The sequence below is a fragment of the Eptatretus burgeri genome, chromosome 4 (assembly GCF_056783735.1).
Source record: "Eptatretus burgeri isolate ZD-2024b chromosome 4, Ebu_testis_v1, whole genome shotgun sequence".
Lineage (NCBI taxonomy): Eukaryota > Metazoa > Chordata > Myxini > Myxiniformes > Myxinidae > Eptatretus > Eptatretus burgeri.
The window spans coordinates 9020049-9032548 of NC_140964.1; the positions used below are offsets into that span (position 1 = coordinate 9020049).

Below are 12500 nucleotides of genomic sequence, written 5' to 3' on the forward strand. Positions count from 1 at the left end.
AATAAGGAGATGAGGAAATCAGCCAGCTAAAGGGGCAACACCCAGATCCACCTCCTGACCCTGGCACCCTCCACAGAAAACTGCCAAATGAGGATCATAGGTAATTCAGATGGCTTCCCGGTGGCACTGGACAGCAAAAGAGGTAGCCCTTCCAGAAAGGCCTGCCTTTTCTACGGACCACCTGAGAGATGTCACAGTGTTAGTTTATGATGGGCTGGGTTCCTTTGGGGAATTCTCAAGCAGGGTTGGGAGAGGAGGTCATTCCTGAGAGGCAGGAGCCTCAATAACCCCACGAGGAGTAGCAGAAGCTCCCCCAACCAGTGGAGTCTGGACCACCAGGTTGAATCGTCAATGTGATGTTATTGACCTTTGAATCCACATTGACAAATGAATTAACCATATTGACGAATGAACAGTCAGTATGGTCTTCCTCCTGCTCTCTCGGCCCTCAAACCCTCCCAGGCTCCTCCAGGATGCACACATTCTTTCAGTAACTTACTCTTCATTAAGCTTCCAAAATGCAGGCTTTGCACCCATCTCCACTCCTTTATGGAACTTTCTTCTGAAGATGATTCAATCTCACTCTTCTCTTCAGTGCTTGAAGGAAGCAGTCAGTGTACCACCATCTCCTGCCGTACCCCATCTTTTCCCATGATCGTTTGTACCGCCAAAAACCTTACCGAACCTAACTCTCTTATTTTGCAGGTTATTGTGATTACTCCCACACTCCGCACTTCTTCTTCCCCACCACCCCCTTTTCTCTCTCTCTCCCTCTCTCTCTCTCTCTCTCTCTCTCTCTCTCTCTCTCTCTCCCACCTCTCTCTCTCTCTCTCTCCCACCTCTCTCTCTCTCTCTCCCACCTCTCTCTCTCTCTCCCCGTCTCCCCGTCTCCCCGTCTCCCCGTCTCCCCGTCTCCCCGTCTCCCCGTCTCCCCGTCTCCCCGTCTCCCCGTCTCCCCGTCTCCCCGTCTCCCCGTCTCCCCGTCTCCCCGTCTCCCCGTCTCCCCGTCTCCCCGTCTCCCCGTCTCCCCGTCTCCCCGTCTCTCTCTACTTTCCTTATTCGTTCTTCCCCTTACTTGTTCTCTCCAACTGTGGTCCCAATGTGAGCACTTCGCCATTTTATCCTCCTTCTCCTCTCTCTTCCCTGAGCCGAGATTGTCTCTCTAAAAACTCGTGCTTGCATCCTCCGTTTATTTTGGATTAGCACACGTGACATTCTCAGTTTAGATTTTTGTATTTTTGTTTCAGGACAAGGATTGTAATTACAAATAAAAATAGGTATGCAATGTAAAAGTGAATATGTAAACAACTTCTCAAAAATGCAGGTGTTACCATCCTCGGTCCTTTTTTTTTCAGTGTTTTATTTTAAATAACTCGTGAATTTTCAGTGAGGCAGTTGTGATATGCATTCATGAAACTGAAAATCAACCAGGACCAAGTGGCAGAATTGATAAATTTGTTTTTTTATTTGTCGGCTATGCAGTGTACAAGTGAAAACTGTTCAACATGCGGCAACTCTCTGTCTGGTTGTGCTCTGGTGACCATCTCTGCAAGGAGCATATCATCCATCACCTTTTTGGGTTCAACGTTGGTGCAAAGTCCTTCCTTCTTTTCTTCATAGTGAGATGGAGATGGAAATTACAGTGGTTGTCCATCACTTTGACGGGCAAGGTTGGGGCCCGTCAATCTTTTCCTTTGGTTGTTTGGTTGTGGATGATTTATTTTCCTTTGGTCTGTCTGTCCAGGCCATAACGTTTTTCACCGTTTGTGCTTTTGTCATCAAATCGATAAACCTTTTTATTATTGGAATATGGAGAAGAGTAATTAATAATTACGTCAAAGTCACAGGAAGTACAAATAGGCCTGATCACCTATCAGCCCATCTGTCATGCGTTCGCACAAGATGGTTGGATTTTGCAATCGCTTCTGGGTTTGTTTATTTATTTATAACTTGCAAATACCACCTGTCGCTTCGCTGACGTCTCAACACAATGAGGGGGGAGAAAAAGCAGGGGGAGGTAGAGATGAGCGGAGAGAGACATACACAGACGAGCTGGAGGGGGGAGGGGTGGGGGGGAAAGAAGGCCGACAGACGGTGGAGCATCAATTCCAATTCAGAGTGTCTCATCAAAATGATTCTGCAGAGAATAACAGTGAAGATTGAAACAAAATAATGTATACAATCCAATTTCGACTGGTCATACGATAAGTACTGCCCAGAAACAAATACTGCCAAGACACGTCTGGAGACAGATTCCCTTCCGGACATAAACACCGCCCGGACACATCCGGAGACGAACACACACACACACACACACACACACACACACACACACACACACACACACACACACACACACACACACACACACACACACCAACAAACGCAATCGTGTGCAGAAGTTAAGCCTTAATTGACTGTTCTGTTGATGATTCTGTATCTGGGGTTCACAGATCAGAACGTCCCCCATCGCACGCGCACACATACACACACACACACACACACACACACACACACACACACACACACACACCAACAAACGCAATCGTGTGCAGAAGTTAAGCCTTAATTGACTGTTCTGTTGATGATTCTGTATCTGGGGTTCACAGATCAGAACGTCCCCCATCGCACATACACACATACACACACACACACACACACACACACACACACACACACACACACACACACACACACACACACCACACACACACACCAACTAACACAATTATGTGCAGAAGTTGAGCCTGAACTGACTGCTCAGTTGATGATTCTGTGTTTATGGTTCACGGATCAGAACGTCCCCCATTGCACACACTGACACTCATGAACGCGCACACACACACACGGACACGCATGAATGCGCACACACACACACACACGGACACGCATGAACGCGCACACACACACACGGACACGCATGAACGCGCGCGCACACACACACGGACACGCATGAACGCACACACACACACACACACGGACACGCATGAACGCACACACACACACGGACACGCATGAACGCACACACACACGGACACGCATGAACGCGCACACGCACACACACGGACACGCATGAACACGGACACACACGGACACGCATGAACGCACGCACACACACACGGACACGCATGAACGCTCACACACACACACAGGTCAGGTATGGGAGCATGTGCCAGAACAGCGTGTCGCTGCGTCCACTTTCCGCCGGTACTCCAGGGGCCTCCGTCTGGCCATCCCCCAGGCAGATGCCAGGCCCATCCCCATCTCCTTGAGATGATGGTCAACCTGCTGCAACCATGAGGCACGTGGTCGGCCCACTGACCTCCTCCACTCATGAGACTCCCTCGCTGAGAGAATCTGCTGAGCAGGATCAGCGTCAGGAAAACTAGCCACATGTCCATACAGCCGCAGCTGACGCTCACGGACTATGCAGGTAACAAATCTCATCCGAGTCTCTCTCAGCAACCGCTCGTTGGACACAAAATCCGACCAGCGATAGCCAAGGATTCTCCGAAGAGACCTGGTACCAAAGGAATTAAGTCTCCGTCTCAGATCCTTGGTCAAAGTCCAAGTCTCGCACCCATAGAGCAAGACTGGAAGTACCAAGGACCTGAAGACTCGGACTTTCGTCCTCCCGCACAGGTACCGGCAGCGCCACACCCCATGATCCAGTGAATCCATGACTCCCCAGGCCCGACCCAGACGTCTATTGACCTCCGGCTCACAACCTGCGGAGACATGAATATCACTGCCAAGGTAAGTGAATCTATCCACGACCTCAACATCCTCACCACAAACAGACACAGACAGGACAGCAGCATCCAAGATGTCACCGAAAGCCTGGATCTTAGTTTTGACCCAAGAAATCCGTAATCCCAACGGCTCCAACTCCTCATTCAGCACCTCGAGGGCCCCCAAGAGGATGTCTAAAGTCTCCGCAAAGATGACTGCATCATCTGCAAAATCAAGGTCCGAGATCTTGACATTGCCAAACGATGCACCGCAACTTGATCTCTCCGACATCCTCCCAAAAATCCAGTCCATACAAGTGCTGAAAAGTGTGGGGGCAAGTACACATCCCTGACGAACTCCAGTAACAACTGGAAATAAGTCAGAGGCGGTACCACCACACTTCACAGCACTCTCAGTACCAGAGTAGAGTTCAGACATCAGATCGATCAGTTTCGGTGGCACCCCACGAAGACCAAGAATCCTCCAGAGGACATCCCGATTCACTGAATCGAACGCTTTACAGAGATCAACATAGGCTGCAAGCAGCCCCTGCCGAAACTCTCGTCTGCGTTCGGTGAGGACACGAAGTGCAAGGATACGGTCAATCGTTGACCTCTTTGGTGTAAAGCCTGACTGCTCTGGACGCTGGTGCTCAAGCAGATGGTGGCGAACCCTATCAAGAATTATCTGAGCAAAGACCTTGCCCGGCACTGAGAGCAGCGTCACCCCTCGGTAGTTGTTGCAGTCTTGGCGATCACCCTTCCCTTTCCAGAGAGGGACAACAAGGCCCCTCTTCCAGTCAGTTGGGATGATGCCTGTGTTCCAGGCAGAGCACAAAACTGCATGCAACGACACGAGTGCAACATTTCCACCAGCCTTGAGAAGTTCGGCATGGATGCCACAGATCCCTGGAGCTTTGCCCCGTTTCAACTGGTTCACCGCAGCCCGTGTTTCCACAAGCGATGGTGGACCACAGTTGATTCGAGGGTCAGCAACAGGGATTGTAACACCCTTGACGTCCAACTCGACAGCTGGGGGATCAGCCTGGTACAACCGCTCAAAGTAACCGGCCCAGCGGGCCTTCACTTCAGACTCCTCTGTCAAGAGCCTACCACTCTCTGCTCGAACTGCAGTGCTCCGAGGGATGGGCTGGGATGAACATAATGCGCGAATTCCCCTGTAAGCGGGACGAGAATCACCTGTCCACAGGTGATGCTCTACCCCCTCACAGATTCCTCGCACATAGGCCTCCTTGTCCACCCTCAGTGCACGTACAGTTTTACGCCTCAGCTCCCTGAACAGCTCAGCTCTGCCATTCAGCCTGGCCCTGCGACTCTGGTCAATGGTATCCAGTGTCCCTTGAGAGACAAAATTCTTCTTTGCCCTGCGGTGAACTCCAAGGCATCCACCGGCAACATCAAGGACGGTGGTCTTGAAGGTGCTCCACAACTCTTCAGGACCCCCCAAAGCACCCAGACCCCCCAAGTGTCCACTCAGCCTGTTCGCAAACTCCTCAGCTACTCTCTCATCCCTGAGCTTGGCAACATCCAGCCTAGGCTGGGATGGTACCATTCTCCAGGATTTAAGGTGCAGCTTTAGAGTTGCTACAACAAGCCTGTGGTCAGTATTGAGGAACTGAGCACTCCGGTAGACCCTGCAGTTCTGGATCATCCTCCAACGACCGTCAATGAGGACATGGTCAATCTCCTTTGCCACACCGCCAGCGTTGGAATACCAAGTCCAGCGATGAGCTTGCGGGCGCTGAAACCATGAACCAGCCACCCTAAGTCCATGACTTCTTGCAAAGTCAAGGAACTTAGTGCTATTCTGGTTCATAGTTCCTGACCCATGGGGACCAACACACATCTCATAACCATCCCTATCAGTTCCAGTCGATGCATTGAAATCCCCCAAGACTAGAAGTGTATCTCGTCTGGGGCACTGATCAACCACAGACTCGAGTGTGGCGTAGAATGCATCCTTCACGGTGAGATCACTCGCCTCAGTCGGAGCATAAATAGAGACCAGGGAAATGACACCTAAGGAGTGACGAATCCTTAATCTCATAATACGCTCGTTGACCGGTGTTACCTCAATTATCATTGGGGTCAGCTTATTGGACACAGCTACAGCAACTCCTTGGATATGGTAACCATCAGAGCGACCAGACCAATAGTAGGTGTAACCACCCACCATTATCTCGCCGCAATCCGGTCTCCGAACCTCAGAGAGAGCTGCAATCCCGATGTCCAAACGCTTGAGCTCAGATGATAACAGAGACAGGTGATCATCCTCTCTTAGGGATAGGACATTCCAGGCACCCACCCGAAGGGACCGCCTCAGGTTAACCCAAGGAGACCACTGTCTGGTGGATGACACCTCAGCACCACTCCGACACACTCTCCCGCAATCTGACCCAGGGATGTTACCCCGTGGTTTCCCTCCTATCAAAGATTGGGGGTCCCGAAGGCTTTGCCCCAATCCCATCATCCGGTGAGCTGCCCTGCGAAGGGAAGCTGCGCAGGAGGTACTCCCACGGAGTGGGTTTTCAGATTTTTTTGCGTTTTTGCGTTTTGCGGAATGAAGCATTTTACGGTGGCCGGAGTGCAAATCCTGCCACCAACCTCCTAATAAGAAGTAACCCAACTGCAGGAGGACGTCTGCAGACACAGTTGGGCACTAGATATGGATGGCCATTGGCTCACAAGGAGCTCCTCCGCCCTTTGACAGGTTTTGTTTTTAATCCTGCTGGGTGTCCATATCCAAACACCCTCCTCACCAGAAAACCTGGTGGGGGAGACGGTTTAGTCGCCGACAACCCGACCATGGAACAGGTTAGTACAGGTTTACATGGTACCTGTAGCAGGTCACAGATCGAACCTGACCTGACAAGATCGAACCTGACCTGACCTGACCTCAACACACACACGGACACGCATGAACGCGCACACACACACTGACACACATTAACACGGACACGCATGAACGCGCACACACGGACACGCATGAACGCACGGACACGCATGAACACGGACACGCATGAACGCGCACACACACGGACACGCATGAACGCGCACACACACACACGGACACTCATGAACGCGCACACACACACACACGGACACATGAACACGGACACGCATGAACGCGCGCACACACACGGACACGCATGAACGCACGCACACACACGGACACGCATGAACGCACGCACACACACACGGACACGCATGAACGCGCACACACACACACACACGGACACACATGAACACGGACACGCATGAACGCGCACACACACACACACACGGACACACATGAACACGGACACGCATGAACGCGCACACACGGACACGCATGAACGCGCGCACACACAAACGGACACGCATGAACACGGACACGCATGAACACTGACACGCATGAACGCGCACACACACGGACACGCATGAACGCACGCACACACGGACACGCACGAACGCGCACACACACACGGACACATGAACACGGACACGCATGAACGCGCACACACACACTGATACGCATGAACGCACGCGCATGCACGGACAGGCACGAACGCACGCAGCGCACGGACAGGCACGAACACACGCACACGGACAGGCACGCACGAACGCACACACGCACACGGACAGGCACGAATGCACGCACGCACGTGGACAGGCACGAACGCACGGACAGGCACGCACGCACACGGACAGGCATGAACGCACGCACGCACACGGACAGGCATGAGCGCACACGGGCAGGCACGAACGAACGCACGCACACGGACAGGCACGAACGCACGCACGCACGCGGACACGCACGGACAGGCACGCACGCACGCACACGGACAGGCATGAACGCACGCACGCACACGGACAGGCATGAGCGCACGCACACACACAAACAAACACGCACACCAACACACCAACAAACAAACAAACACACACACCAACAAACACGATTATGTATAGAAGTTAAGCCGTGACAACACACATTTGTTTACCTCACTAGTGTTTGTGCATGTATTCTCCCCCCCTCCCTCTCCCAATGTGGAAGTGAAATCCCTTCCCCCACTTATTCCCAATGTGGAAGTGAACTCCCCTCCCCCCTCTCTCCCAATGTGGAAGTGAAATCCCTCCCCCCTCTCTCCCAATGTGGAAGTGAACTCCCCTCCCCCCTCTCCCAATGTGGAAGTGTACTCCCCTCCCCCCTCTCTCCCAATGTGGAAGTGAACTCCCCTCCCCCTCTCTCCCAATGTGGAAGTGAACTCCCCTCCCCCTCTCTCCCAATGTGGAAGTGAACTCCCCTCCCCCTCTCTCCCAATGTGGAAGTGAACTCCCCTCCCCCTCTCTCCCAATGTGGAAGTGAACTCCCCTCCCCCTCTCTCCCAATGTGGAAGTGAACTCCCCTCCCCCCTCTCTCCCAATGTGGAAGTGAACTCCCCTCCCCCTCTCTCCCAATGTGGAAGTGAACTCGCCTCCCCCCCCCTTATTCCCAATTTGAACATGAATTTTTCCGCTGCCCCCCCCTCTATTGGAGGAACACGACGTTGAACATGACAGGTCATGAGATATTTTCAGTTCAAGGTGCGACAATGTCGTCGCCGAACCTCAAATGAAACCGCCGGCATGAGTCACGTCATGGACACGCCCAGCTCCCTCAGCGCTCCTTTCCAACAAGCGGAAGAATTGAGTGTTTGGGTGTGGTGTTTGAATGTGTGTTTAAGGCAAATATAGTGGCGATTGTTCTGGTGATCTGTGAGTTTTATTGTGTCCACCTTGGTATTGACGTCACGAGTTTGCAATGAGCGTCGATCCTGCTCAACCGGACGCACAAGGGGTCAAGGAGGAGGCAGTTTCATGGAAGGAGGATCAGGAGCGTTATGAGAACCTCCAACCGAAAAACAAACCCAGAACGGTAACGTGGTGTGTGTTGGTGTCGGTGTGTGTGTTGGTGTTGGGTGTGTGTGTTGGTGTCGGTGTGTGTTGTGGATGTGTGTGTGTGTGTGTTGGTTTGGGTGTGTGTGTTAGGTGTGTGTGTTGGTGTGTTGTGTTGGGTGTGTGTGTGTTGGTGTTGGGTGTGTGTTGTTTGGGTGTGTGTGTGTTGCTGTAGGTGTGTGCTGTGTGTGTGTTGGTGTTGGGTGTGTGCTGTGTGTTGGTGTGTGTGTGTTGGTGTTGGGTGTGTGTTGTGTTGGGTGTGTGTTGTGTTGGGTGTGTGTTGGTGTTGGGGGTGTGTTGGTGTTGTTTGTGTGTGTTGGGGGTGTGTTGGTGTTGGGTGTGTGTTGTGTGGGTGTGTTGGGTGTTGTGTTGTGTTGGTGTGTGTTGTGTTGGTGTGTGTTGTGTTGGGTGTGTGTTGGTGTTGGGTGTGTGTGTGTAGGTGTGTTGGGTGTGTGTGTGTGTGTGTTGGGTGTGTGTGTGTGTTGGGTGTGTTGGGTGTGTTGTGTTGGGTGTGTTGTGTTGGGTGTGTGTTGTGTGGGTGTGTGTTGGTGTTGGGTGTTGGTGTTGGGGGTGTGTTGGTGTTGTGTGTGTGTGTGTTGGTGGTGTGTGTGTGTTGGGTGTGTGTTGGTGTTGGGTGTGTGTTGTGTGGGTGTGTTGGGTGTGTGTTGTGTGTGTGTTGGTGTGTGTTGTGTTGGGTGTGTGTTGGTGTTGGGTGTGTGTTGGTGTTGTGTGTGTGTTGGGTGTGTGTTGGTGTTGTGTGTGTGTTGGGTGTGTGTTGGTGTTAGGAGTGTGTTGGGTGTGTGTTGGTGTTGGGTGTGTGTTGCGTGGGTGTGTTGGGTGTTGTGTTGTGTTGGGTGTGTGTTGTGTGTGTGTTGGTGTGTGTTGTGTTGGGTGTGTGTTGGTGTTGGCTGTGTGTGTGTGTCGGTGTGTTGGGTGTGTGTTGGTGTTGTGTGTGTGTTGGGTGTGTGTTGGTGTTGGGTGTGTGTGTAGGTGTGTTGGGTGTGTGTTGTGTGGGTGTGTTGGGTGTGGTGTGTGTGTGTTAGGTGTGTGTTGGTGTAGGTGTGTGTTGTGTTGGGTGTGTGTGTGGAGTGTGTTGGGTGTGTGTTGGTGTCGGTGTGTGTTGTGGATGTGTGTGTGTGTGTGTGTTGGTTTGGGTATGTGTGTGTTAGGTGTGTGTTGGTGTAGGTGTGTGTTGTGTTGAGTGTGGGTGTGTTGGTGTCGGTGTGTGTTGTGGATGTGTGTGTGTGTGTGTGTGTGTTGGTTTGGGTGTGTGTGTATGTGTGTGTGTAGGTGTGTGTGGGTGTGTTGGGTGTGTTGGTGTAGGTGTGTGTTGTGTTGGGTGTGTGTGTGTTGCTGTAGGTGTGTGCTGTGTGTGTGTGTTGAGTGTGTGTGTGGGTGTGTGTTGGTGTCGGTGTGTGTTGTGGATGTGTGTGTGTGTGTGTGTGTGTGTGTGTTGGTTTGGGTGTGTGTGTATGTGTGTGTGTAGGTGTGTGTGGGTATGTTGGGTGTGTTGGTGTAGGTGTGTGTGTGTGTGTTGGGTGTGTGTGTGTTGCTGTAGGTGTGTGCTGTGTGTGTGTTGGTGTTGGGTGTGTGCTGTGTGTGTGTGTGTTGGTTTGGGTGTGTGTGTATGTGTGTGTGTAGGTGTGTGTGGGTGTGTTGGGTGTGTTGGTGTAGGTGTGTGTTGTGTTGGGTGTGTGTGTGTTGCTGTAGGTGTGTGCTGTGTGTGTGTGTTGAGTGTGTGTGTGGGTGTGTGTTGGTGTCGGTGTGTGTTGTGGATGTGTGTGTGTGTGTGTGTGTGTGTGTGTGTGTTGGTTTGGGTGTGTGTGTATGTGTGTGTGTAGGTGTGTGTGGGTGTGTTGGGTGTGTTGGTGTAGGTGTGTGTGTGTTGGGTGTGTGTGTGTTGCTGTAGGTGTGTGCTGTGTGTGTGTTGGTGTTGGGTGTGTGCTGTGTGTGTGTTTGTGTGGCATTTAAAAAGAGCCATTTTCCTCATTGAAGCCCCGTCACCTGTCTTGTTAAACTGATGAACGATGGATGCTTCATCATTGTTGTCTTATTCATCAAGGGAACCGAGTCGACACGTCCAGCGAGTTTCCGCAGTGGAAGGGGAACCTTGTCCATGTGCCTTGACATTGGGTGCTGGTCATGTTAACCAAGGTCGTCTTGTCTCATCCTCACTATAATTCATGGACACGTGTTTGTGTGTTTGTCACGCAATTACATCCACACTCGCAACACATCATCAGCGTGACCCCAATTTGTGTGGAATGGTGTTTTTGTCTTTGCCAGGGGTGGGAGGAATTCTCGATGTGAATGTGTATCGTGTGGTGCCTTCTCCAGTGGGGAATGGTATTACAAGTCCCACCATTTACAGTACAGTGTTCCTGTGCCCACGTTTTCCAGTGCAATGAGGTTGAATTATTAACAGTCGGTATGTTTTTGCTTCAAACGCATAACGTCATGGGTTCTTTTTTTCTCTACAGAGTTGTCAGTTACCTATACACCGCCCAAATAAAGGTATGCGTTCGGAGAACGTGTTGCATGCTTGGAACAAGATCGCCCGTAGGGTGGATACCCTGCGAGTAATTGTAATAAATGCCGCTGGGGATGATATTTATTATTATTACTCATTACGAGAATCACCCACTCCAATGGAAGCCACCAGAGGGGTCGTGTTATCATTTTTATGATTATTAATACCATAGCAGAGTACCCACCCGACGGGCGATCTTTTTCCAAGCGTGCAACATGTTCTTCTGGCACATCCCTTTATGTTGGGCGGTGTATAGGCAACAACCCGCTGCCTCGATCGCTGCCTAAAATGAAATTATTCCAGGTTACCGTATTTGAAGCGAAAACATGCGTCCTGCTTAAGTGCATGTATAACACATTGTGGTTGTGTCGCTCAGATAATTCCAAATGCACCACACCTCCCCCCCCCCCCCACCACAGGAGTAAAATGACAAGATGGGCAAAAAAAAAAAAAAATTCTCAAAACTTGATGGAATCGAACGAAACTTGCACATGCACAACTTCAGGGTGCTGTCGTTAATCACTGAACGTTCAGTTTCCAATATCAAATCCTCTCGGAGGAGTAGATGATACATCCTAGTACATACACTTGCTCCATTATTTGTTTACGAGTCAGTAAGTGACCAGTATATTCGTTATGGGTGTGTCTGTCTGTCTGTCTGTCTGTCTGTCCTGAGCATAGCTCCGTGGGTTTTGATCTGATCTTGATAAAATTTGGGTGGGAGGTTTATATCATGATCTAGTTGTGTTTTCCTGAGAATGGGCGTGGTGCGCCCATTACGGGCGGAGCCACGCCCAAAAAACATGTGTTTTTAGGGGGTAGCCGATTTCAAGTTACATCTTCTCCGAGGGGGTTTGTCGAATCTGGTAGGGGTTTCGGTATTTGGTTAGCCCAACGGCAGCTGCATAGCCACACGGAGCTCGATTTTTCATTTGCGTCCCAAGGTCAAGGTCACAAGGTCACGAACTTAGAAAATGTCAAAAAAATCAATAAATTGGGCATCGAGCTCCTCGGGTTTTCAACTGTTTCGAATGAAAGTTGGTATGCAAGTAGTGCGCTTCGAGTACTACAACTTTCATCGTTTACGTTTTTCCCGATTCCCGCCAGTTTGCCCGTGGCGTCCCCTCGAAGGTCAAAAAATAAAAAAGGTGAACCGTGTACATTGCTCGTGAACCATCGCCGTCTCCAGACTTGTAAATAGATTATTATTGTTTTTTTGTTTTTTTTTTGGAACATTGGTTCAATGTATAATATATGTCATTTCAACACGGCCTTCACCTTCCATTGTTCTTCTGCAGCGAGGA

General features: G+C 51.0%; 1 protein-coding gene and 1 long non-coding RNA gene across 2 annotated transcripts in view; both read left to right on the forward strand.

Moving 5' to 3' along the window:
• Positions 1 to 8355: 8355 nt before the first annotated feature.
• The window catches only part of LOC147027441 (cytosolic 5'-nucleotidase 1A-like), a 24838-nt gene continuing 20693 nt past the window's right edge, over positions 8356 to 12500 (forward strand). Inside the window, exon 1 of the mRNA XM_085876860.1 lies at positions 8356 to 8646. Within this exon, the coding sequence (XP_085732986.1) occupies positions 8533 to 8646 (114 nt within the window). The 5' untranslated portion in view covers positions 8356 to 8532. The remainder of the gene's footprint in view (positions 8647 to 12500) is intronic.
• On the forward strand, positions 8658 to 11651 carry LOC147027442 (uncharacterized). Its single transcript, XR_015057046.1, has 2 exons — positions 8658 to 8761; positions 9710 to 11651. It is a non-coding gene; the product is annotated as an uncharacterized LOC147027442 (long non-coding RNA).